The sequence below is a fragment of the Balaenoptera borealis genome (genome assembly GCF_965194805.1).
Source record: "Balaenoptera borealis genome assembly, chromosome: 12".
Lineage (NCBI taxonomy): Eukaryota > Metazoa > Chordata > Mammalia > Artiodactyla > Balaenopteridae > Balaenoptera > Balaenoptera borealis.
This window is the reverse complement of record NC_138869.1, coordinates 56,275,925-56,303,054: the sequence shown is the minus strand read 5'-3', so window position 1 is coordinate 56,303,054 and position 27,130 is coordinate 56,275,925. Positions and strand designations below refer to the sequence as shown.

Below are 27,130 nucleotides of genomic sequence, written 5' to 3'. Positions count from 1 at the left end.
TAGTGGACATTTGTCTTTTTCTTATTGATTTAGGAAACTCTGTGCATGAAAGATTTTAGCCCTTTATCATAAGTGTTGTGAATATTTTACTTTTATCATTTTATCATTTATCATTTTTACCTTTTACCTTGATCTTTTGGGGCAGTGGGGCAGAAGCGGCATTAAGAAAATAATGGATACACTGCCTGAAAATTTGTGTGTTCTTTCAGATCATTATGTGGAAGTTCTGGAATGCAAAATACAGTGTGAAGAGAACCTCACCCCAGTTATAGGAGGATATCCAGTCGAGAAATTTGTGGCTACCATGTATCATTATTTGCAGTTTGCTTATTATAAATGTAAGTAATCATTTTCTAGGAGATCTGAGCAAGGTACTAAGACTTAACTTCCACATCTGTAGAGAGTACTAACCTCCTAAGATTGTTGACGATTAAATGAGTTGATAGACGTGGAATGCTTAGGAAATTCACACACTGGCACATGGCAAACTCTATATAACTGTTTTTTTGGTTGTTGTTGTTGTTGTTTTGGCCGCTCTGCATGGCATGTGGGATCTTAGTTCCCCGACCAGGGATCGAACCCATGCCCCCTTGCAGTGGAGGCGCAGAGTCCTAACCAATGGACCACCAGGCAAGTCCCTTTTTTCTTTTTCTTTTTTTAAATATCATTATTTCCCTTCTTCCACATCATTGGCTTTACTTTTCAGACTCTTAGAATGTCATTGCAGTTGGTCCTGCCTTGGCCTGAAATTGGAGTTTATCAATCAGAACCTTCCAAGTGGACAAAGGGGACACATGGGAGAAAGAAAGGAGCTTGGAGTTCAGACTTCAGAGCCTGAATTTCCTGGCTTTCCCCCCTCTCCCTGTAGCCAAGATTGCTGGGTGCCACTCGCGTGAGCAGTGTGTACCTTGACAGTTCAGTGACAAGCACGGGAAGTTACTAGGGTCATTTGCAGCAGCAACAACTCTACCCTCCTGATGAAATGTCTGGGTCCACTGGCAGGTGTCTGGCTAGCTTCCCCAAGGCTGCTCTTCAAACTCAGGGGCAGCTGGTCTTGGGGACTCAGGGATGTCCTGGAGGAGTGCCAGGTGACCTTGTCTTCCACAGCCCCCCTTCCCCGCTGTGTCCATCCTGTTCTTTGTTGGGTTCCCTCTGCTCCAGCAGCCACCTAACCTGCCTACCTTTTAATCCCATCTCATCTCCTCTCCAGGACACACTGAAAGCCTTGCCTGCTGAAGGTTAAAAAAGGGAAAAAAAGAAAAGAAAAAATATTTTCCTTCTCTCCCTCTCTCTCTCTTTTTAGTTTTTAAATTAAAAATATTTAAACTTTTGCTGTTAATCAAGATGGCTCCTTTGTTCCTGAAAAGTCTCTGATACTGACATTTATACCATGTTTTTCTGAGGAAGGTAACTGGCCTCTCTCAGCAGTGAACCTGATCTTAGAGCGGCCGGAACCTCATCTAAGGATGCAATGAAATGTCCTGAAATGTCCCTTGGTTGGGACATTTCTGAGATCAAGAAGAGGTTGAGGTGTGTTTTTAACAGGTGTCCTTCCCAGAAGTCCCCTTTCATGGAGGGAAGGATGAGATTTTATTTGCCACTGTCACCCCAGCGTGAGCTGTCTGGTAAAGGATTATTCAGCATAGAGGACAAGAGTCTAGTTCTATGTAATGTGTGAACGTGCTTTCCTATGAGGCAGCACTGAGCTCACAGCATGGTGCCAGCAAATATTTATTGACCGCATTCTAGTGTGGAGGGGACAGTTTTCCACTAGACAGTGTCTTTGCTTATGAAGAGCCCTCTTTTCTAATATAAGTAACTGATTTAATGTAAGTGCTTTTTTTCAAAAAGGCTTACAGGAGAAGCTTATTGCAGTGAACCAAACATCTCAGAGATGTACAGAGAAACATCAAAAGCAAATAACCCATCTCCATCCCCCTCCCTGCTCTCCCCCCAACCCCAGTGTTAACTGTTGGCTTATATTCAGCCACACGTGGAAGGACCCTGTTTTAATGAGAATTATAAAAAAATTACATACATGTTTTATTTAACTTCTGGAAATTTAAAAACATATATTGGGGGCTTCCCTGGTGGCGCAGTGGTTAAGAATCTGCCTGCCAATGCAGGGGACATGGGTTCAAGCCCTGGTCCGGGAAGATCCCACATGCCGCGGAGCAACTAGGGCTGTGCGCCGCAACTACTGAGCCTGCGCTCTAGAGCCCACGAGCCACAACTACGGAACCCGCCTGCTGCAACTACTGAAGCCCACGCGCCTAGAGCCCGTGCTCCGCAACAAGAGAAGCCACTGCAATGAGAAGCCTGTGCACCTCAACGAAAAGTAGCCCCCGGTTGACCGCAAGTAGAAAAAGCATGTGTGCAGCAACGAAGACCCAACACAGCCAAAAATAAATAAATAAAATAAATAAATTAAAAAAAAAAAAACCAAGGTAATAAAAAAAAACAACACATATGTTGGAGAGGTTGGTATAATGAACACCAGGGTGCCTATCACCCATTTTCAACTTTTATCAACACATTGCTGATCTTGGATTCAGTTTATAGATGTTCTGTTGGAGGAAAATATAGCCCGTGTTTTTCTTTCATTTTCCTGAGAAGCTGTGCTGACACTTCACTCAACTACCCCGTGAATGGACATTGAAACATGGATCTTCCAGCCACTAAGCAGGCTTGGTTCAGTGGGAACACGCGAGAACACAGGAGTTTAGAGGTGTTCCGGACACTTCCAGGCCCTGGAAGCTCACTGGTCGGTCCTCTGAAATCCTAACTCTAAAAACCAACCAGAATATCAGAAACTGTGGCAAAGACATAATGGATAAAAAACCAAAACTTTCAGCTTTTCTTGCTGCTCCCCAAGAAATCTTTGCTTTCTGGATTACAGGTAAACAGTGTGAGTAAAATTTACATCTTGAAATTGGCCTCTTGAATCCTCTTGGCCCTGTTTTGAATTCTTTTTCAATCACTTACCCCAGGACGTTTCTTGAGGACAGGTGTCATTTCCAACCCTACAGGCCTTGTGACTAGGAAGTGCCCATCAGCAGTGGTTTTAAAGTTGTTGTTATGGGAAACGGCCACAAGGCGGCAGCATTTCTTCATGCCCAACTTGGATACCTGGGCAACCGGAACCTTAGGAAAATCATGTTCCTGGGTTGTCAAGGAGGGCGTAATGTGCCAGAAGAAAGGCCCAAGGGCTTGTGTCTCATTCCTTCTTCCCCCTTACCCTTTACCCCACAGAGAAATCGCAGCCCCAGCAAAACCGCTGCACTGAGGGCGCTGTCGTCCCTGGGTGGGGTGACTCTAAGGAAGGAGGTTGGAGGTGGGAACCCCACCACCAGGAGACATGGAGACCAGGTGACTTTTCAGAGCTTCTCCAGACCAGAGGGTCCACCCTTTCTTGGGTGCACTAGGCTTGGCTTAGCTTTGGAAGGGCCCACCTGGATCTGGAGATGGCAGTCTCATCCAGAGGGGACCTGGCACTACAGGTCCAAGGGGGGCTCATTTGATGGCATATCCTCCCCAGCTCCCTCAGCCCCGCCAGAGAGCAGCCTTGGGACCCAAGCCTCCTTAGGCTTCAGGGATGTGACCCCAGCACCGGTTACCAAGCCCTGAGGGAAATATGGCAGGTACTACTTTTTTTTTAATTGAATTTTTCTTTTATATGGGCTATAGTTGATTTACAATGTTGTGTTTGTTTTAGGTGTACAGCAACTTGATTCAGTTATACAAACATATAGAGCTATTCTTTTTTGGATCTTTTTCCCATATAGGTTATTACAGAGTGTTGAGTAGAGTTCCCCGTGCTACACAGTAGGTCCTTCTTGATTATCTATTTTATATATATGAGGGTGTATCTGTTAATAACAACTTTCTAATTCATCTCTACCCCCCCTAATTTCCCCTTTGAGAATCATAAGTTTGTTTTCTAAGTCTGTGAGTGTCTTTCTGTTTTATAAATTAGTTCATTTGTATCAATTTTTAGATTCCAACTGTAAGTGATATATATTTGTCTTTTTCAGTCTGACTTACTTCACTAGGTATGATCATCTCTAGGTCCATCCATGTTGCTGCCAACAGCATCATTTCATTCTTTTTTTATGGCTGAGTAATACTCCATTGTATAAACGTACCACATCTTCCTTTTCTGTTTGTCTGTTGATGGACATTGTGGTGGCTTCCATGTCTTGGCTGTTGTAAATAGTGGTGCAGTGAACGTTGGGGTGCCTGGGTCTTTTCAAATTCTGGTTTTCTCCAGATATACACCCAAGAGTGGGATGGCCGGATCATATGCTAGCTCTATTTTTAGTTTTTTAAGGAACTTCCACACTGTTCACTGTAGTGGTTGTTCCCAATTTATATTCCCACCAGCAGCGTAGAAGGGTTCCCTTTTCTCCACGCCATCTCCACATTTATTGTTTGTAAAAGTTTCGATGATAGCCATTCTGAATGGTGTGAGGTGATACGTCGTTGTAGTTCTGATTTGCATTTCTCTAACAATAGTGATGTGGAGCATCTTTTTTAAAATTATTTACTTATTTATTTTATTTTTGGCTGTGTTGGATCTTAGTTGCAGCATGCGGGCTCTTTGTTGCAGTGCATGGGCTTCTCCCTAGTTGTGGCAGTGTGGGCTCCAGAGTGCATGGGCTCTGTAGTTGTAGCTCACGGGCTTAGTTGCCCCGCGGCATGTGGGATCTTAGTTCCCTGACCGGGGATTGAACCTGCGTCCCCTTCATTGGAAGGCAGATTCTTTTTTTTTTTTTTTTAAATAAATTTATTTATTTATTTATTTAAAATTTTTGGCTGCATTGGGTCTTTGTTGCTGCGCACGGGCTTTCTCTAGTTGCGGCGAGCGGGGGGCTACTCTTCGTTGTGGTGCGCGGGCTTCTCATTGCGGTGGCTTCTCTTGTTGTGGAGCACGGGCTCTAGGCGCACAGGCTTCAGCAGTTGTGGCTTGTGGGCTCTAGAGTACAGGCTCAGTAGTTGTGGCGCATGGGCTTAGTTGCTCTGCAGCATGTGGGATCTTCCTGGACCAGGGCTCGAACCCGTGTCCCCTGCATTGGCAGGCAGATTCTTAACCACTGCACCACCAGGGAAGTCCTGGAAGGTGGATTCTTAACCACTGGACCAACAGGGAAGTCCCAGCTATGTGGAGCATCTTTTCCAGTGCTTCTTTTTTATTTTTAAAAACAGTGTGAGTGAAATTTACCTCTTGAAATTGGTTTCTTGAAAGTCGGCCCTGTTTTGAAATGTTTTTTAATCACCCCAGGACATTTCTTGAGGACGGGTGTCATTTCCAACCCCACAGGCCTTGTGACTAGGAAGTGCCCATAAGCAGCGGTTTTAAAGTTGTTGTTATGGGAAACGGCCACAAGGCGGCAGCATTTCTTCATGCCCAACTTGGATACTTGGGCAACCAGAGCCTTAGGAAAGTCGTGTTCCTGGGTTGTCAAGGAGAGCGGAGTGTGCCAGAAGAAAGCCCCAAGGGCTTGTGTCTCGTTCCTTCTTCCCCCTTACCCTTCACCCCACGGAGAAATCGCAGCCCCAGCAAAACCGCTGCACTGAGGGCGCTGTCGTCCATAGGTGGGGTGACTCTAAGGAAGGAGGTTGGAGGTGGGAACCCCACCACCAGGAGACATGGAGACCAGGTGACTTTTCAAAACTCTTCCAGCCCAGAGGGTGGACCCTTTTTTGGGTGAACTAGGCTTGGTTTAGCATTTGAAGGGCCTGCCTGGATCTGGAGATTATGGTTCACATGCAGAGGAGACCAGGCACTGCAGGTCCAAGGAGAGCTCATTTGCTGGCATGTCCTCACCAGCTCCCTCAGCTTCAGGACAGTCCAGCCTTGGGACCCAAGCCTGCTTAGGTTCCAGGGATGTGACACCAGCCCAGGTCTCCAAGGCGTGAGGGGAATATAGTAGGCATTTCTGCATAGGTCTCTGCCTAAAGAGGAACTTCTTCTGTTTTCCAAACTGGCCTCCACGTTCCCATGGATACCCTATCTGTGACCTTTTCACCCTGGGAAGATTTCTTTTGTCTTTGCAGGTATTCCGAAGGAGGGTCTGTGGAGAAGGGGCTTGTTGGTGATCTTTTCCTTTTTGAAGGTGTTATTCAATGGAGGGTGGGTCGTGAGAGGTTGGCTGATTTCCTGTTCTTGTTTCCTTTGCCTTCAGTGAACGACTTGAAGAACGCAGCCCCCTGTGCGGTCAGCTACCTGCTCTTTGACCAGGACGATAAGGTCATGCAGCAGAACCTGGTGTATTATCAGTACCACAGGGACAAGTGGGGGCTCTTGGAGGAGCATTTCCAGCCCAGACCAGTACGTGCCAGTGCACCAGGCATTGCGTTTCCTGTTCTCTTCTTCATCCCACTTTCAGGAAGCAACTTTGCATCTTAAGAGATGGTTTATTTCAGAAATGAAGGGAAACTCAGTTTTTTTGATAGCTTTTTTATCTTTTAACATTTTACTTCTTTGTTCTCATTTCTAAATTAGTAAGCACTCTACAAGTTTTAAACATTACAGAAATGATTCACTTAGGAATTGAGACTGCTTCTTAATCCCATATTTTCTCTTTCTCATCCTGCCCTATAGCTATGCATTTACTGTATATGCAGCATGTAACTGTTAATTTTTACAAAAATGGGATCTTACATACTGTTTTGCAACTTGCTTTGTCTTTCTAACAATTTCATCATGAACACTTCCCATGTCGCACCCATACCACCTACTTTTTTTTTTTTTTTTTAACAACTCCATGGCAGGCTTGTTTATGGATGAATCATCATTTAATTCCCTTGATGGATGCACTCAGCTTTGCATGTGTTCAGGGAAACCTATGGATTATATATCACTTTCAGAAGGTCTTTTCTAATTTGCCCTTAACTTGTATTTTCATTGAGATTTGTGCATGCTGTCCTGGTTTGCCATACATGCATCTTCCTTCAACTTCAGTGTCCAGCCAACACACACACACACACACACACACACACACACACACACACACACACACACCACACACACACACACACACACTTTCTCTTTCATTCACTCAGGATTGGCTACTCTTTTTTTCAAATTGAGATATAATTCATATACTGTCAAATTCATGCTTTCAAAGTGCACCATTCAGTGGTCTTAGTATAGTCACAGAGCTGTGTGACCGTTACAACTATTTAATTTTAAACATTTTCATCACCCCCCAAAGAAAGCTCATACCCTTCCCCCGCCTGCCACCAGCCCAGTTCTCCCGTTAAAAGGTTGGTCATATAAACTGTTCTCTGTTTGTGTCTGAACAGGAAGCAGTTCAGTTCTTTAACGTGACGACACTCCAGAAAGAGCTGCATGACTTTGCTAAGGAAAACATAATGGATGATGATGAGGTAAGTTTTTCTGTTTAGCACACGTCTGGCTAAGAGAAAATATTACTCACAGCTTTGTTAAAAATCACTGGAAGGCCGAGTCGTCCCTGAAATGAGAAACAGAAGGGGCCTTGGGAAACAGAGTTTCTGTGGGCGTTTTAATGTGTCAGAGCACTGGCCTGGGCAAGAAGGGTTTTCTAGGAAACGCAGGCTGGAGCACCACGTTTCCTGACAGAGTACGGAGCCGTCCTCCAGGAACCCATCACAGGAGCCGTCCAAGCATCTTTTTTTTTTCTTTTCCTGCACCGTGTGGCATCAAGCATCATTTTTTTAAAAAAAATTAATTAATTAATTAATTTATTTTTGGCTGTGTTGGGTCTTCGTTTCTGTGCGAGGGCTTTCTCTAGTTGCGGCAAGCGGGGGCCACTCTTCATCACGGTGCACGGGCCTCTCACTCTCGCGGCCTCTCTTGCTGCAGAGCACAGGCTCCAGACGCGCAGGCTCAGTAGTTGTGGTGCACGGGCTTCGTTTCTCCGCGGCATGTGGGATCTTACCAGACCAGGGCTCGAACCCGTGTCCCCCTGCGTTGGCAGGCAGATTCTCAACCACTGTGCCATCAGGGAAGCCCAAGCATCATTTTTTAACATTATAAAACACACTGAATTTTAGCACTCTGAAGACACTGGGAAGCCCACATCCCAATTTTTCTGTCAGTTTGTTTTTTTTTTTTTTGTTTTGTTTTCTGTAAATTAGGCATTTTATCCTTCTCTGGGGTTGCTTGAAATTCCTGATTAAGTCTTACTTAGCCGACTTCTTTATTGACGGCGGAGACTCTGCTGGTTGTGGAGCCGTCATTCTGTGGTGGGGCAGCTTAGTCACAGAAAAGCCATCATTAGGGGTAGCGTTTAGAGAGATGCGTTTGGAACAAACCGTCAAACTCTTTCTAAGACAGCTGGGGCCTTGCCAGCCATCGGAGCTGGGAGAGAGCTGCGGGTTTGTTCTCGTCTGACCCCTCACTTTATAGCTGAGGAGCTTGGGGAACAGGAAGGTTCTGGGAGCTGCTAGGCCAGACCTGGGAGCCCTGAGCCTCCATGTCTGCTCTTTCCACTGCCCCAGTTTTCAGTGAAGCACCTGTAAATGAGACATCATCATGGAATTTGTTTTCTGTGCATGAATTTGCATGAGATGGATCGACCACTAGCATGCATTTAGCTCCCCTGAGCCTCAGTCCTTCGTCTGTAAAATGGGGCTAATAACATTGACCTCACAGGGTTGGAAGAATGAAATACCACTTTGCATGTCGAAGTGCTTTACAAACTAGGAAGTGACCCATGTGCCATATGTCTTGGCTTGGGTTCTCTTGAAGCAGAGCCTGTGATATGACTACAAGGATGCTGAACAGGAAGGAATGCTGACCAGACACAAACAAGGTTGACCGCTATGGTTTGAAAAGTGGAGAAAAATATATTTATTTACTTATTTATTTATTGGCTGCACAGCACGGCATGCGGGATCTTAGTTCCCTGACCAGGGATCGAACCCATGTCCCAGGCAGTGGAAGCATGGAGTCTTAACCACTGGACCGCCAGGGAATTCCTGAGAAAAAAGTATTTAGGAAAAATGGGACAGTAGAGTTCCTGATTATCTAGAGGCAAACTACTATTGATATTTTGGTATTTATGTCTCCAGTTTTTTCTATATATTTCCAATATATATTCACTATAAACTTGACTGTAATTATATATCATGGCTTTTCCATGTAACACTGTAGTATGAGCAATTTCCCTGGTTATGTTTTTCTAGAACAGTTTGATTGAGATATTATTCACATATTGTACAATTCTCCTTTCTAAAGTATACAATTCAGTGGGTTTTTTTTTAGTATATTCATAAAGTTGTGCATTCAAATTTGAGAACATTTTCTTCACCCAAATGAAAGCCCAGGGACTTCCCTGGCAGTCTGGTGGTTAGAACTCTGTGCTCTCACTGCCGAGGGCCGGGGTTCCATATCCCTGGTCGGGGAACTAAGGTCCCGCGAGCTGCACAGTGCAGCCAAAAAAAAAAAAAAAAAAGAAAAACCAAATGAAAGCCCAAACCTATTAGTAGTCACTTTCCATTCCTTCCCCTCTGCCCACCCTGACCCTTTCCCCCAGCCCCTGGCAACCACTGACCTACTTTCTGTCTCTGGATTTGCCTGTTCTGGATGTTTCATGTGAATGGAATCATGGTTTTTGGTCTTTGTGACTAGTTTCTTTCACTGAGCGTAATGTTTTCCGGGTTTAGCCATGTTGTAACATGCATCACGTTACATGTAAAAATTCCTTTTCATTGCTGAATAATATTCCACTGTATGGATATACCACCTGTTGTTTATTCCTTGGTTGATGGACATTTGGGTTGTTTTCGCTTTTTGGCTACTTTGAATAATTATACTATGGACATTTGGGTACAAATTTTTGTTTGGACAAAAGTTTTTAATTCTCTTATACCTAGGAGTATATATTTAGGAGTAGAATTTCTGGGTCCTATTACTCTATGTTTAACTTATTAAAGAACTGCCAGACTGTTTTCCAAAGTGGCTGAATCATTTTACATTCCCACCAGCAATGTATGAGAGTTCTAATCTGTTTCATCTTCCTCAACACTTATAGTGTCTGTCTTTCTTTTTGTGTGTGTGTATGTGTGTGTGTCTGTCTTTTTTATTATAGCCATCCTAGTGGGTGTGAAGTGGTACCTAATTATGGTTTTGACTTGCATTTCCCTATTGACTAATGGTGTTGAGCATCTTTTCATATGGCTATTAGCCATTTGTATATCTTCTTTGGAGAAATGTTGATTCTATTCAAGTCCTTTGCCCATTTTTAAATTGGGTTGCTTGTCTTTTCATTGTTGAGTTGTAAGAGTTCTTTATATATTATGGTTATAAGTCCCCTGTCAGATATATGAATTGTAAAATTTTTCTCCCAATCTGTGCATTATCTTTTCACTTTGTTAATGGTGTCTTTTTTTTTTTTAAAAGAAGGATATTTATTTTACTTTTTTTTTTTTAAAGGAATTCCTTTATTTTTATTTTTTATTTATTTATTTATTTATTTTTGGCTGTGTTGGGTCTTCGTTTCTGTGCAAGGGCTTTCTCTAGTTGCGGCAAGCGGGGGCCACTCTTCATCGCGGTGCGCGGGCCTCTCACTATCGCGGCCTCTCTTGTTGTGGAGCACAGGCTCCAGATGCGCAGGCTCAGTAGCTGTGGCTCACGGGCCTAGTTGCTCCGCGGCATGTGGGATCTTCCCAGACCAGGGCTCGAACCCGTGTCCCCTGCATTGGCAGGCAGACTCCCAACCACTGTGCCACCAGGGAAGCCCTGTTAATGGTGTCTTAAAGCTCAAAAGTTTTAAATTTTGATGAAATCCAACTTATCTATTTTTCCTGTTGTTGCTTGTGTTTTTGGTGTCATATCAAAGAAAATATTGTCTAATCCAAGATCACTAAAATTTACTGGTTTTTTCTAAGGTTTTTATAGTGTTATACACTTACATTTAGGTGTACAATATTTTTTTTTGTTAATTTAACATATGATGTGAGGTAGTGATCCAATTTCATTCTTTTGTGTGTGGAAATACTGTTGTCCAGCATCATTTGTTGAAAAGACTTTCTTTCCCTATTCAATTGTCTGGGTACCCTTGTAAGAAATCAGTTGACCTTAAATGTGAAGGTTTATCTCTGGACTCTCAATTCTATTCCATTGATCTAGATTTCTATCCTTATGCCAGTACTGCATTGTCTTGAACACTGTAGCTTTGTACTACATTTTGAGATTGGGAAGTGTGAGTCTTCCAACTTCTTTCTTCTTCTTCTAGATTGTTTTGGCTATTCTGGGCCCCTTGCATTTCCATATGAAATATGGGATCAGCTTGCCAAATTCTGCAAAAGGCAGCTGGGATTTTTATAGGAATTGTGCTGAATCTGAAGATTGACTGACATCTTAACAATATTAAATATTCCGATCCATGAATATGGGATACCTTTCTACTTATTTAGGTCTTCTTTAACTTCCTTCAATAATATTTTCCCAAGTTTTATTATTCTTGGTGCTATTGGAAATGGAATTGTTTTTCTTATTTTGATTTTCTAGTTGTGCGTTGCTGGTGTATAGAAATACAGTTGATTTTTGTATGTTGATATTGTAATCTTGCAAACTTATTGAACTTGTCTATCAGTTCTAAACTTTTTTTTGATGTGTATGGATTCCTAAGGAGTCTCTGTATACAAGATCATGTTACCTGTGAATAGACATGGTTTTACTTCTTTTCCAGTCTGGATGTCTTTTGTTTATTTTTCTGGCTAATTGCCCTGGCTAAAACCTCTAGTACAATGTTGAATAGAAATGGAGAGAGTGGAAATCCTTGTCTTGTTCCTAATCTTAGAAGGAAAGCCTTCTGTTTCATCATTAAGTACATTCTTAGCTGTGGTAGGGCCCTTTATCCGGTTGAGGAGGTTCCTCTTCTATTCCTAGTTAGTTGAATGTTTTTTATCATTCAACAAACTAGGAATTTTTTCAAATGCTTTGGTGTTGAATTTTGCCAAATGTTTTTTCTGCACCTATTGAGATGATTTTGTGGTTTTTGTTAACCTTGTTAGTTAATGTTCATTATAAAGACAATTTTGTAATGACTAATATTCCATGGTGTGGATTTTTTAAATAAAGCTCTTTTTATAGGCATTTAGGTTGCTTCCAACTTTTTGCTTTTATAAATAACACAGCAGTTACTAAATCTTTTACCTCTTCTCTGATCATTTCCTTAGGATAAATTCCCAGAGGTGGAATTCCTGGCTATGAACCCTTTGAAGACTTTTAACATACAAGAACAATGCATTTAGAAAAAAATCATAAATATTAGAACAAGAAGAGACCCTTTATGAGATTTAGTAAAGCTCTCTCATGTCGCAGATGAGGAAACACACTCAGAAAGGTAGAGTGACTTACTCAAAGTCACACGGCTGCTTAGTAATCATCTAGTGAATAGACCAAGCTTATTGCAGGCTTTAAAATTCCTAGGATTCTTAGACTTGGACCTGTCAAGATAACAGGACTCCATTGAAGTTCCCAAAGTAGTTAGGTTATTAATCAAAGCTTTAGAATTATAAAAGAATTTCTAAAGAATGAGCTATTTTTTAAATTATATATCAAATTATGGCAAGTAATAATTTGAAATAAACTGTAACCAACACAATAAAGTTCTTAGTTAATCCTTAAAAATTTCCAAAGGATAAAATGCTACTTTGAAACAAAGCGTCAATACAGTCTCCTGATATTTGTGGTATTCTTCTTTATATCTTTTTTTTTTAACTTTTTTTTGGGGGGGGTTATTTATTTGTTTAATTTATTTATTTTATGGCTGTGTTGGGTCTTCGTTTCTGTGCGAGGGCTTTCTCTAGTTGTGGCAAGTGGGGGCCACTCTTCATCGCGGTGCGCGGGCCTCTCACTATCGCGGCCTCTCTTGTTGCGGAGCACAGGCTCCAGATGCGCAGGCTCAGTAATTGTGGCTCACGGGCCTAGTTGCTCCGCGGCATGTGGTATCTTCCCAGACCAGGGCTTGAACCCATGTCCCCTGCATTGGCAGGCAGATTCTCAACCACTGCGCCACCAGGGAAGCCCCTATATCTTTCTGGGCTTGAAATGTGTGTAAGAGCTCCTGAAAGTTTGCACACTGGTTAAAAATTTTGCAGAGGCCCTGTTACAGTTTCAGAATGTTTATAAAGCAAGCTGAAATAGATGCTCTTGGGTAGGAAAGGAGGTGAGGGGCAGGGGAAGGAGCTACGCACACATGTGGTCTCACCTGCAGTCAGGTTATCCTGATCCTGCGGGGAGCTCTGGAGCATGCATTGTATCACAGAGCTCCTTCTGCCTTTTGTCATCCCCTTTCTCAGTACCTCACTAGTTGTTGGCAGCCCGGAGGGAGTGGTGTATAAGCTCCCTGGCAGGGCTGCTCATTTTGGCCAAGATCAGTCATGCAGAGAAGGGACAGGTATAAGCCATTAGCAACGACACTCCCAGCAGCTGGGGGATGGGTGCGTGGAAAATATCGGTAGATCTGAGCGCGACACCAGTGACCTTATAGGAGGATATGTTTCTTTCATCTCTATTGCCGGGGACACTTAGTAGTGAGCTAAAAGCAAACAATACTATCATCCCCATCTCACAGTAGCCACACAGCAGGAGACAGTAACCCTGGGAACAGATGTCATGGCCATATATGTAATCCTCTGCCATACCCTGTTTTCCTTTTGGGGTCCAGAAAGCAACTGAAGAATGTTGTTTATTCAAGCAGTGGTCTTCCACTCCCATCACTTGAGTTCCTAATTGCAGGCATGACGTGTAGAAGCATTTGATAAAAATAATAAGACCCCTTTTTGTGTCTCATGTACTTGATAGATTTTCTAACTATTCTCAAATGCTGAGAGATTTTATGACTCTCTCTGTGTTAAAATATCAAAAGGAGCAAATTGGCTCTTGGCCTGGGAAGGAGGCCTCCGTGAGGGGGGCCAGGCTGTAGCAGGGGGTGGTCACCATCGGTGGGGCTGCCTGTACTGACCTCAGGGGAAGGGGCTTGGCCTTCTTGTTGATTCACTCATTCTCTGCAGTAAAGGGAATGGGTGTCATCAGCTGGTGGGTCAGGTGTGTCGTGGGAGTGGAATCAACACAGAGAAGGAAATCAGAAAGTATGCTGGGCTGTTTCAGGTAGAGGCTTAAGGCTCATTGCAAAAGGAGGGAGCAGGTGGGCTCCTGTACCACCCAAGCGTCTCTTGTTTGAGTGGTCTGATTGCTTCAGTTGCACCAGCAGTAACACGCCTACACGCAGTCAGCCATCCCCTAGCAGGTTTACTGCGACCTGTGTGTGCCAGTTTCTGCAGAAGAAGGTCCTGGTCCTTGAAAAGCTCATGGTCTGGTGATCAAGGCAGAAAGGGAACAGACAGAAAGTCTTCCTGTGGGGTAACTGCTGATGGGAGGGGAGTAGGGCTGGGGGAGGGATGCACAGAGGAAGGGGCACTAAACAGGGTCTTTCAGAAGGGGCTGGACCGCCAGTTCACACAGGCCATCTGGGGGTCTTGGAGCACTTGACTCCAAGTTCACATGGTGTGGAAGCCAGGTCCCTCCCAGGGAGAAGTCAGATCCTCTGGGCACGAGGGAAGAAAGGCTGCTCCAGCCTAGGGGTGGCTGGCAATTGCCTCTTGTAAACAGTCTCTGCTCACCAGCACTTTGAAGGTCAGGTACCCGCTTAACAGAGGTGTCTTATTGTCTCTTACAGGGAGAGGTTGTGGAGTATGTGGATGACCTCTTGGAGCTGGAGGAGACCAGCTAGCCCCCAGCAGCCAGAGAGACTTCCTCTTGATGTTCAGGAAACACAGATTCTTTGTCTTCCTTTTCCTAATAGTACAAGTTGTTGATACCTCGGAGCCTTCTCTTTACTCTGTGAAGTGAAAGAGAAGCCCCCATCTCTCACTACAGCTAACCAGGGGTGAGCCTGCCTTCCACGTGTCCATACCTGCCCCCCCTCTTCACACCTGCCCCCGCTCTTCACACCTGCCCCCCCTCTTCACACCTGCCCCCCTTCACACCTGCTTCCCATCTTCACACCTGCCCCCTTCACACCTGCCCCCCTTCACACCTGCCTCCCCATCTTCACACCTGCCCCCCCTTCACACCTGCTTCCCATCTTCACACCTGCCCCCTTCACACCTGCCCCCCATCTTCACACCTTCCCCCTTCACACCTTCCCCCTTCACACCTGCCCCCTTCACACCTGCCCCCCATCTTCACACCTGCCCCCCTTCACACCTGCCCCCATCTTCACACCTTCCCCCTTCACACCTGCCCCCCTTCACACCTGTCTCCCCCTCTTCACACCTGTCTCCCCCTCTTCACACCTGTCTCCCCATCTTCACACCTGCCCCCCATCTTCACACCTGCCTTCTCCATTTTTATACCTGCCTTCTCACCATTTTGGTTAGGACAGTTTTCCATGGATAGTTTTTTTCTTTTCCCAGAAAATCAGTATTATTTTTTAAATAAGAAAAATACTCCTAAAAGGTGATAATTATAAAAACCTACTGTAGCCTTTCTGCTTTTCCACATTTTGGTTTTGTTTCTCCCCATCCCCTGATCCAGCAAAGATGGTGAGGACAAAGGTTAAACTTCTCCTCATAATGGTCTGTACACGGTCTGACCTGCATTTTTTCTGGCGCCCATTGAAAAAGAAGTTGGGTAGACAGGGTCGAGTACAGAAATGTGGCTTTTGCCCAACACTTTCACATGTCCAAAGTCTTACAATGGTTGGTAGATCCCATCTGAGGACAGTGCTCAGCCGTTAGTCTCAGAGTTGGGAATGGAAGGAAGCAGAGGGAAGCTAGTTTCATTCACTCTTTCAACAAATATTTACTGAGCACCTACTACGTGCTAGGCTTTTACCTGGGCACCAGAGATACTGCACAGAAAAACAGAAAAAAAAAAGTCCCCGCCCTCACGGAGCCTACATTCTTCAGGGAAAGACAGACAACAGATAAACAAAAATAAATATGTACAAGGCATCAGAGGGTGATCATTGCTATGGAGAAAAATTAAGCAGGGAAGGGGGTAAGGAGGCCTGGAGATGAGGCTGCAGTTTTTGTTTTGTTTTTTGAATTTTTTGGCCGCAGCGCATGTGGGATCTCAGTTCCCCAACCAGGGATCAAACCCGGGCCCCCTGCAGTAAAAGCATGGAGTCTTCACCACTGGACCGCCAGGGAGGTCCCAAGGCTGCAGTTTTAAATAGAGTGGTCAGGGAAAGCCTCAGCAAGGTGACAGCAGAGCAGAGACCTAGGGAAGTGGGTCTCAGGGCAGAGCATTCCAGGCCAGAGGGGGCAGCGCGTGCAGTGCCCGACAGTGGGGATGCGCTTGTGTGGTCCGGGGACAGTAAGGAGGCCCAGGGGAGGCGTGGGCCAGGGGCAGAATGGAAGGAGGTGAGGATAAGTGTGTGGGTGGGAGGGTGGATGGCTCAGCCTTGCCGGCCAGCGTAAGGCCACTGGCTTCTGCCCTGAGTGGGGTGGGAGCTGTGGAGCAGAGCGGAGCCTGGGCTGACTTGCGTTTTACAGGGAGCACGCCAGCTGCCATCCTGTGAGAAACCTGGAAGCGAGCAAGGCTAGAAGCAGGAATACCAATTAGAGAATGGCTGCAAAAATCCAGGCAAGGGGGATGCGGGCTCGGCCCCAGGCGGTAGCAGGAGAGACATGGTGAGGAGTGGTCAGATTGCGGATTTTTTTTGAAAGCAGGGCCGATAGGATTTGCTAACAGATTGGCCGTAGAGCATAAGAGGGAAAAAGAGAGAGGCTCGAGGTGACCTCGAGGTTTTGGGCCTGAAGCACGGAAAGGATGGAGTTGCCATTTCCTGAGATGGGGAAGATGGCTGGGTGGGTAAGTAAGGCATTCGGTGCCAAGCATCTGCCTGAGGCTGGGATGCCAGGTTCAGGCTGCAAATCAAATTGGAGCGTTTTCTCAGGTGAGGTCATTAGCAGAGCCTAAGTCAGGGATCCTGTGGGGAGTGGGTCCCAGGGCGGGACTGCAAGGCAGGTGGGGCCCGTGCTTGGGTGCCCTGCCCCAGGACCCCATCAGTGGAGGCTCTGGACCCACACATGCTTGAGCCTCCTTGAAGCTCCGGGCTGCGGCTCTTGCCGGCTGTACGAGGACATGCAAGGAGGCCTGACTCTGTCCACCTCTCTGTGCCCACAGAGCTTCCCTCTGGTCCTCCCCCTCGGAGCCCGGGTGAGCTTTCTGTGGGTGAGGATGTTCCCCACAGGGTTGCCTGGTGGTGGGCGGAGGTTCTCCTTCACTGTCTGAGGTTGGCCTCTTTTCGCTGGGGACTGAAAGCGCCTCCACCCCCATCCTAGCGATGTCCCCTGGGAAAGAAACCCTGGGGACAGTAGGATCAACACCGTCAGCACTTTGCTTTGCTTGAAGGCTGTGGAACCAAATTACTAAGTTTTTACTTCGAAAGAAGCCAAACCAATTAAATGAAAAAAAAAAAAAAGTGGGGCGATTCTTCCAAAACCACCATGAAAAAACCCCAGCTCGCAGGCTGCATTCAGCGACCTCAGCCCAGTACCTCCCTGAGCGGGTTTTCTTGGAAGAACCTAGAAGAATCCTGGATTGAGACCTTGTGGGCTCAGCGTTAGTCTGGCCTGTCTTTTGAAAAAAACAAGACAAAACGAAACACATTTGTAAGCTTTGTGGGAGCTTCCAGACCAAGACTAGGATGCCTTGCTTGTCCTCTGACCCACCTGCACGCAGCCCCACGGGTACTGTTAGGTTTCCACCCAGGGAGGCTGCCCACCACGGGGCAGGGGGTTCTCTCCAGCCCCAATGCCTCTCAGGCAGCCCAGGCAGGGGCCTACACTGGGGAGGGTCTCAAGGCACCCCCTGCACGTCTGTTAATGTTCACACTTTACCTTAGCAGGGAAGGGCTGGGGGCAGGTTTGTGTGTACCTAAAGGTTTAAAAGCAACTGATGGACTGAAATATACATACCACGCTATTCAATGTACTAATATCTTTCTGAGTTTGAGGCTTTCTAATTACTGCCACTAACCTGTTGTGCTCACCTCTGGGATCCAGAACCACTGGGTCCGTTGCCCACAAATGCCGCCTTCGGAAACGTTGCTTTTAGGAGTTCTTACTAAGGGAATTTTAAGAGCACAAAAATTTTATTGAACCAAACTCAGTGGCAAACAGAAAATGATTTGTTAGATTGTCAGTGGGAAAGAGTTTATTATGACTGCTGGTGGAATCAACAGTGGCCCGTTTCTGCCAACATTGATGGAAATAACGTTTTTAAGTTTTAAATGTGAGATGTAAACCTAAACTACTTCAGTTTTTTTTTTTTAAATTCAATACTTAAACTGTGGGGAAAAGGTGGATTGGAGCCAGAGAAAACATTCTCATTTAATAGTGTTTGCACATGGAACGGCAGCACAGTTTGTAGCGAGGCTCTGAGAAAAACCCACAACTAATCCTTCATCGCAGCTGTCCGAACTCTTGACCATCTGCCATCTCCCAAACAGCGACTTCTTTTTTTCTGGTGACTCCAGGCTTGAATGACCTAGTGTGGAGAGTTTAAACTATATGCAAGGAGGCGGGTGGGACGGGAAGGGACCTTAAGTCAGCCTCAGCCAAAGGTTTTGTGCATAGGACTTCCTGTGCCTGCAGCCCGTCCCCGGGGCATCTCCCTGAGAGGGAATTCACCAGGACGGCCCAGCTTCGCCTTCACTGACCCACTCCTACCCCAGAAACAAGTCAGGAGCAGCCGTGGAATGTGCCATAGCAGAATGTTCTATCCTGGAGGTGGGCACAGTGAGTACCATACCCTAGGCCTAAACTGCGCCCCACCTCAAATCTGGCTTTGGTGGCTCGTTGAATGAGTGAGTTGACTGGCTATCCTCTTGGAGCTGATAGCGTAAGATTAATGGTGCCTCCTTTTACGAGAAAAAGAGTGGGAAGAAATGAAGCAATTTCTTAACTGTACCAACAGAAACAAGATGGCCCACTTTTGCCACACCACAAAGGTTGTTGCCGATATCTTTTCCACCTCCTCTCCTTGGGTCAGGGCAGTGGGTACAATTTCACTCTGTGGGAAATTAGAATCACATTAAATGTTTTACTTTGCTTATTCTTTTTTTTTTTTCTGACCGCACAGCATGCGGGATCTTAGTTCCCCGACCAGGGATCCAACCCGTGCCCCCTGCAGTGGAAGCGTGGGGTCTTCACCACTGGACCAGCAGGGAAGTCCCTCACTTTGCTTATTCTTGACTGCTTTCTTTCTCTGTCTGGTGGTGGGGCTGTCTTAACCACACCCAGTCATTCTAGGACGCGTGTTGTAATGAGCTGCTTTCTCGGGTCTGTGAGGTTTCGGATGTGCATCTAGTGAAGCAGAACCCTCACCCCAAGGACTGTTGGCTGTCACGCAGAGGGGGAGTCCTTGCCAGCCATGGGCGGGCCCAGAGCCTTCAGGAGATGCAGGCTCATTCCTCTCCCCAGGAAGACTCTCTTTCAGAGAACTGGGGTCTCACTAGGAAAACACTGGGAATCCAGGGCTTGCTTTGGATCTGATGAGCTGGTCCCTTGCTGCCAAGGTCTGAGAAGTGACAAAGTATTTACTGTTTAACGAGGACCAAAAGCCTCCAGGCATGACAGCCAACAGCTACTGTGCTCCAGGACTATCACCCAAGGACCAGCAAGGAGAAAGAAAAGTGTGGAAGGAGGCAGGTGGAAAGAGTGAGGAACCAGCCAGGGCAAAACGAGACCCATGGCCCAGAGAGTTCACACACATCGGCTATTGGAAGAGGAGGTGGAGGACACAGGGATTCTGTTGATGTCAGCCCAAGAATTCCAGAGGATACAGTGGAAAAGTTTGGACTGAGCAGGAGGGGTGGTGTAGGCAGTAAGAGTTTACCCATCAATGGGCGTCTTAAGTCCTGATCTCTTGAAGCAAAGCCTTGTGCGAGTGACGGGGTGCTCTCAGGAGAAGGGAAGCAGGAAGGAGCTGGAAAGGGTGTGGTCTCGTGGGAGACCAGCCTCAGCATGATCCCATGGGAGCTCTCCCACCTTGAGGCAAGGAGGCCGGCCTTCTGTGTGCTTGTGTCCATTACTCACTGGCTGCATGCAGGGTGCTGCATGGGTGGGGGGGTGTGAGGGGCTAACTCCTGGGTGACGGAACTCCCATTAGGCTGAGGACAATTCTCTGGGTGAGAAGGGCACGCGTATGCATTTATGAGCATTTTAGCAGCCAACAGGGCAGCAGGAGGAGGGTTCACCTGCCCAGTGAAGGGCATCTGGATGGGCACCAACAGTGTCCACAACATTGGGTGGCTTGGGAGGGGTCATACCCGGTGTTCGCAGAGGTAAAGAGGGACATAAGGCAGATGGGACTGGTGCTGACAGTCTCTGAGCTGGGTTACTCCATTCACGCCTCCAGATCTGTTGTCCACCTTGCCCTGTGCCCCTGGCTCCCTCACCCTGGACTGCCGCTGACCGCAGCTGGGACTTGCTGGCAAGGGACTGCAGGCTGAGAGAAGAGGTCCAGGTCTTTAAAAACCCTGCCTCTCTAGGTCACCGCTGGACAGGGGCTGTATTCTTCTTGAGGCCGGAGCCCTTGTCCCTCGGGGGCTTTCCTGTTGCTGAAGCTCTCGTCTGGGCCCCTAACAGCCCTCCACCGCACCTTGATGGTTCTCTTAACCCTCCCCAGGCTTTCCTGACCAGTCCCTACCCCTAACTCTCTCTATTGATTCCTTTGACTGTCCCATCAGTTAGGAGAAGGGAGGCAATTGGTTCTGGTCTCTTAGGCCAGTGCTTCTCAAACTTGACCGCTCGCACCCATCACCTGAGCATCTTGTCAAACACAGAGTCTGAGTCAGCAGGTCTGGGGAGGGGCCTGAGATTCTGCATTTCTAACAAGCTCCTAAGTGGTGTCTGTGCTGCTGGCCTGGGAACCACTCTTTGAGTAGCAAGGCCCTGGGCTTTTTGTTGTAGTGAGAGGCATGGTCTCTGGTTGGGGTGAGGAAGATGGAAGGAGGGAGGAGGGGGCAGGAGCTCTGCAGACTCCCCAGAATCCTGCTGTGGGAGGTCACATGGCTGAGAGGCTTAGAAAGGGTGGTCTTAGATCCAACAAGTACTAAGACATTACTTTCAAGACTACTAGAGAATCCTTTTTAAAAAAACCACTGTGACGTAACGCAGATATAAAATACACTAAGTAACTGTTTGGGGAAATAATTATTTATTTCAAAAATGTCAGAAGCTTTGTGTTAATGGATCCCCACCCCCAAATTTTTGTGAGCAGTAAACATTTACCAGTCTCAAAACACACATGATGACATACAATTTAGGTTTACAGTGTTTTTAAGCACTCCCTTTCTACGTGCATTTTTAGATCCTATAACATTAATTTAGGTGACACCAAATCAATAAAAACTTAAAAACTGATGTGTGGGGTTTATTTTGCAGTTCTATCAAATAATACGTTTGCATGTATTATTTATTTGTAATAAATTGATTAATACATTTGTATTAATATTACCTATTTTGAGTTGGAGGTGATGTTTCGGCAGCCTCAAATGCTATCCAGGGGCACAGCGATGCCTGACCTCTGTGCAAGACAGACCTCAGGTGTTCCTCATCGGGGCCTCCAGAGCCTCGGCTGGCCTCAAAGCTCAAAATTTATGTGCTTGTAAGCCTGTGGTTCAGTCTTGAGCGTGCATCAGAATCACCTGGCAGGCTAGTTAAAGCACAGATAGCTGGGCCCCACCCCCAGGGTCTCCACTTCATCTGGGGTGGAACCAGAGAATTTGCACCTCTAGCAAGTTCCCAGGTGATGTTGATGCCACTGGTCTGAGGACCATGCTCTGTCATCATAAGCGAGATGTGCTGAGTCACCATAAGATGATCGAGACACCGTGAACTGGGTGCTCAACAGCCATGGGGAGTCCATCCTGTGTTCAGGCTGTTTCTAGAGGGCTCACAATCGCCACAACAGGGTAAAGAACAGATCGGCACAGATCATTTCATATTCCTTTTCAATTCCTCTGCTTCTCTATCAGGTAGGTACCCATGCTTGGTATCCTAGCCCTTGGCCCTCTTGAAACATTTTTTCCCTCCTAGCTCATTCTCTCTTCCTGGAGTTCAGAGAAATGGTTAATCCTGAGAAAGGAAACCGAGGACTGAGTTTTGTTAGTCCTGGCAAAAACTCTAAGACATTCCTAGGCACAGACTGGTCAAGGACAACCAGGCCACTGCTTCTGAGAGGAAACGGTGCTTACCGGTACAAAGCAAACCTTGTTTTTTAAAAAAACGATGGGCTGTCCCACAGGATAGAGGGAACGGGGTGGATGTGTGTCCCACCACTCCTCCCCTCCCCCCCCCAACCAAACATTTGTCGTAAATTCTTTCCAATTTCAACAAACAATTTTAAAAATCTCAAAGCTTCTAGACTATGTCCTGGTTCTTGGCTCATATGCCCTCAGCAACGTCACAGCATTAAAAGGAAATAACCCATTACTCTTCCATATCCCACTCCCAGCAATTAAATATCTATATCCGAAATAACACTGCTCTCAAATGCTCTGTACATCACATCTAGTTCGAAAATTGCATGTCTCAGGCTCATTCATTTTCTTTCTTAGAAAAAAGAAAAGACAACTGTAAGATGAAGAGGTGAGTTTTGACCTCTCACTGGAATTAGGAAGCACAGGTCTGGGATTAGTGCAACAGGTTCCAGGGCAGATGGTCAAGGGGATGCTGAGGTGTGTGAAGATGCCACCAAAGCCTCCCTGCCCTGCCAGGTGCCTCCAGAGATGCTTCTCAGCCTAGAAAACAAAGACCTGAGAAAAAGAAGACGAGCCCTACTCCACTTGTTTCGTGCGCTAGTGAATTGTCAGTGTTTCTCAATGTGATATGTCACAGTTTATCTTCCTCCCAAGGGGCTTTGGGCGAGCCCCCCAAGGTGGCTAGACCTTCTCCATCTCAATCTGCTGGTGGTAGTGACCAACCTGCCGCTGGCCAACATTCAGCTTGTACACGGAGCTCTTGCGCTGGCACCTGCGGTAGCCCCACACGGCCCCCATGCCCGCCAGGAACAGCAGCAGGCACAGGACCGTGACAATGGTGGCAACGATGGGGCCTCTGCTGAGGCTGGGACACTTATCCCCTATGCAGGGCTCCAAGGTTGGAAGAAGCTCCTCGCTTGCACCTGGGCCGGGGACTTCCTGTCCCAGGAAGTCCTCAGACAGCAGGTATGGAAAGGTATCCTGGACCTCAGGGGCAGTGATTTCCATTGGAATCTGGGTGGCCGCCATGACAGTTGAGGGAATGAGGTCCGACGTCTTTTGGATGGTGGTTGTCACCATCTCCAGGATAGAGCTGGTGAACTCATAGGGTAGGGTGGACATGGGAGACTTCTCTGTGGCATATCTCCAAGGAACAGTCGACTGGTCCCTGGTCAAGTCACCACCCCCCTTGCTGGGACTCTCAGTTTCAGACACACTCATGGGTCTGAGAGCCAAAGCTTCTACACCTAGTGTTTGAGTTGGAAGAACTGAACGATGGGTTGTGTCCTCACTGAGTGTGAGGGTGGTACTCCTGGGCTTCTTAACTTCCACAAGAGCAGGCTGATTGGGTGTAACTAGGACAGTTTCTTCCAGCCCTACTGATTGATTGCCCTTGTCCTCCTCTTCCTCCTCTTCTGCCTCTGTCTTCCTCCAAGCCCCATCGGTCACAGGGTAGCCATCTAACCAGGACTCATCGCTGCTGCTCACCATTGGGTCACCTGCCTTGCTGTCATTCCTGCCCACAAATGGCCCCAAGGGACCATCAGTGCTGCTGTAGATGACCCTGGTTTCTGGCTCACCTGGGGCCAATGTGGTGCCACTGTGGTTGTCTCCAGGAGGAAACTGCTTTTTGGTGTCCTCATCCATCTCCTTTTCCAACTCAGGCTTGTGGAAGGTCTCAACAGGAAACCAGAACATGTACTTCTGGTTTTGTCGGGATCCTGGCAGGTCTGTGGGGACACCGCTCCCAGTGCTGGGCAAACCTGTAGTTGGCGCAAAAGCTGTATCCTGGGCTGTGTCTTCTCTCCCCACAGAAATAGAGACCAGATGGTCCTGCTTTGGAGCCTCCTCAGAGGTTTCTGCCTGACCCCTGTCCTCCTCTGCCTCTGTCCGGGAATCCTCCATGAGCTCTCTGAATGACACAGATCTGTCATCAGGAAAATTATCTTCATAGTCAATATGTACCTCACCCCCGTCTGGAAGGAAAGAGGGAAAAGCCTCATTAAGTCCGAGGTCACAGAGCCAGCGTGGAACACAGAAAGGGAAACCAAAAGCATAAGGACTGGAACAAATGAAATAAAACTGTTATTCTCAGATGCTATGACTGTATCACAGATAAACCCAAAGAACCTATATACAAAGTGTTAAACAAATTAACAGGCAAGTTTATCAAGGAAACTGGGTCTACAGTCAACATAAAACATCAACTGTATCTCTATATACCAGCAATAAACAGAAAACAAAAAATTTAAAAGATACCATTTGCCATAGCATAAAAACCCCCCAAACTCCTACGAATAAATCTAACAAAAGATGTGTAAGATTTCTACATAGAATGGTACAAAGTATTTCTGAGCAAAATTAAAGAAGACTTAAGTAGTGAAGGGCTATCCTATGTTAGTACAATGGAAGTGTAATTGTTAAGCTGTCAATTCTGCCCAAATTGATCTATGTAGATTTAATAAGATCCTAATAAACATCTCAGACATTGACAAGCTGATGCTAAAATTTATGGAAATGCAGAGGGCCAAGAATAGACAAGGAAAAAGAAAAGCTGGAGCATGCAAACTAAAAGACTTCAAGATTTACTATAAAGCTGGAGTACTTTTTAAGACTGTGTGTGGTATTGGCACAAAGACAGACAATCAAATTACATTAACTTTAAGAACTTCTGTTCATCAAAAGCCACCATGAAGAGAGTTAAAATGCAAGCCACAGAGTTGAAGATAATTGCAACACATATAGCCTCCAAAGGGTTCCAGAATTTACAAAGAACTCCTACAAATCAATAATAAATAGGCAGGGACTTCCCTGGTGGCATAGTGGTTAAGAATCTACCTGCCAATTCAGGGGACATGGGTTCGATCCCTGGTCTGGAAAGATCCCACATGCCGCGGAGCAACTAAGCCCGCGAGCCACAAATACTGAGCCAGCGTGCCACAACTACTGAAGTCTGTGTACCTAGAGACCGTGCTCCACAACAAGAGAAGCCACCTCAATGAGAAGCACCACAATGAGAAGCCTGCACACTGCAACGAAGAGTAGCCCCCGCTCTCCACAACTAGAGAAAGCCCACGTGCAGCAACAAAGACCCAAGGCAGCCAAAAATAAATAAATAAATAAGTTAAAAATAAATAAATAAATAAATAAATAGGCAGACAAACCATAGAAAAGTTGGCAAGATACTTGAATCAGAACATCACAAAAAGGATATCTAAATAGTCGTTTAACACGTGTAAAGAGGCTCAACCTCATTAGTAATAGAGAAATGCTAATTACAGCCATAATGAAATGCCATTTACATAGCACCAGAATGGCTAAAATTAAACAGACCGACAATCCCTAGTGTAAACAAGGATGTGAAGCATGGCAATTCCACTCCTAAGTATGTACCCAACAGTAACGTGTGGACATGGGCACCAAAAGACATGCACGAGCATGTTTATAATAACCAGAAACTAGATACACTTCAAATGGCCATTAATTGCAGAAATGACACATACATTGTCGTACATTCATACAATGAAAATCTGGACATCACTAAAAATGAACCAACCCATGCTTCCCACTACATGGAATCTCACAGCCATAAAATTGTGCAAAAGAAGCCGAGCACAAAAGAGCACATTCTTTTGGGGGTACTGGCAGCATTCTACTTCTTGACCTGTGTGGTGGCCAAATTTCTTTATTTTTTGATAATTTATTAATCTGTTCCCTTATGATTTGTATGTATGTTTTTTCAAACTTTCTAAAAATTGAATGAAAGATCTTTAAATTCTATAGTGGTTTACAATTTTCAACAGTTTCACACACGATTCCATATAATCTCATAATAACTCTTTTATTTTTTATCTCCTACCCCTATGTTGCCCCTCCCCCTTCCCTCTCCCCACTGGTAACCACTAGTTTATTCTTGATATCTGTGAGTCGGCTTCTTTTTTGTTTTATTCACTAGTTTGTTTTATTTTTTAGATTCCACATATAAGTGATATCATTGTATGTAGGTTTTAATTAAATAAAAAAGTATCTTTTGAAACTCTGATTTGCTCTTTGTAAGACTTCTGAGTTGTGAGATGTGCTGTGAAGTATCCTGAATCCAGCTGAGTGAGAAGGAAGACGGGCCACACAGGCAGGAGCCCAGAATGTAAGGACAGCTTGGTGAGGTAGGAACCATGCTGGTTAGGAAGGTCTCAAGTAGCTGTGTCCTCAGAAGAGAGCAGCCCGCTGAGCTTGCCCTTCTCAATGGTCTTTGAAAGTCACATCCTACTACAAGATACAATTATTTTATTTTTAATTTATTTTTAAATTTTTTGGCTACAATGGGTCTTCGTTGCTGCACGTGGGCTTTCTCTAGTTGCGGCGAGCAGGGGCTACTCTTCATTGCGGTGTGTGAGCTTCTCATTGCGGTGGCTTCTCGTTGCAGAGCACGGGCTCTAGAGCGCACGGGCTTCAGTAGTTGCGGCAAAGCTCGGGCCCAGTAGTTGTGGCGCACAGGCTTTGTTGCTCTGCAGCATTTGGGATCTTCCCGGACCAGGGCTCAAACCTGTGTCCCCTGCATTGGCAGGCAGATTCTTAACCACTGCGCCACCAGGGAAGTCCAAGACGTGATTATTAAATAGAAAGGTTTCCTATGCTATTGTGATATAATAACATACATATTTGGTCTTTGGTTCCCGGCACAGAGCTCCTAAAACCCTTGGAATTTCCTGAGTGATAGGGGTGACAGGAATATTTTTTGTTACGCGTAACAAGTTTCTTTGACCATACCTGAGTTATGTTAATGAGGTGACTCTGTGGGCCCCTAGAGAGCTTCAGGATGGGGGCTGGTTGTCAGAGGAACCAACACATGATTAGAGGGTTGGACCTTTCAGCCCCACCCCCACCTAGGGAGAGGGGCTGGAGATTGAGCTGATCGC

The 27,130-nt window shown here is 45.9% G+C and overlaps 2 protein-coding genes across 22 annotated transcripts in view; one reads left to right on the top strand and one right to left on the bottom strand.

The window, feature by feature from the left end:
* CRTAP (cartilage associated protein) overlaps nt 1-14,823 on the top strand; it is a 36,026-nt gene extending 21,203 nt beyond the window's left edge. Inside the window, exons 4-7 of the mRNA XM_082348701.1 lie at nt 210-338; nt 6,186-6,331; nt 7,309-7,392; nt 14,676-14,823. Of these exons, the coding sequence (XP_082204827.1) occupies nt 210-338; nt 6,186-6,331; nt 7,309-7,392; nt 14,676-14,729 (413 nt within the window). The 3' untranslated portion in view covers nt 14,730-14,823. The remainder of the gene's footprint in view (nt 1-209; nt 339-6,185; nt 6,332-7,308; nt 7,393-14,675) is intronic.
* A 24-nt stretch (nt 14,824-14,847) lies between these two features.
* Nucleotides 14,848-27,130, bottom strand: part of SUSD5 (sushi domain containing 5) — a 52,409-nt gene continuing 40,126 nt past the window's right edge. The window contains exons 5-8 of one of the 21 annotated variants that reach the window (XM_082348574.1): nt 15,315-24,190; nt 15,190-15,205; nt 14,970-15,004; nt 14,848-14,931 (exon numbers count right to left, since the gene is read on the bottom strand). In XM_082348574.1, coding sequence (XP_082204700.1) covers nt 22,896-24,190 — 1,295 coding nt within the window. In that variant the 3' untranslated portion in view covers nt 14,848-14,931; nt 14,970-15,004; nt 15,190-15,205; nt 15,315-22,895. The other 20 variants (XM_082348571.1, XM_082348578.1, XM_082348564.1 and 17 more) reach the window with 20 other exon arrangements.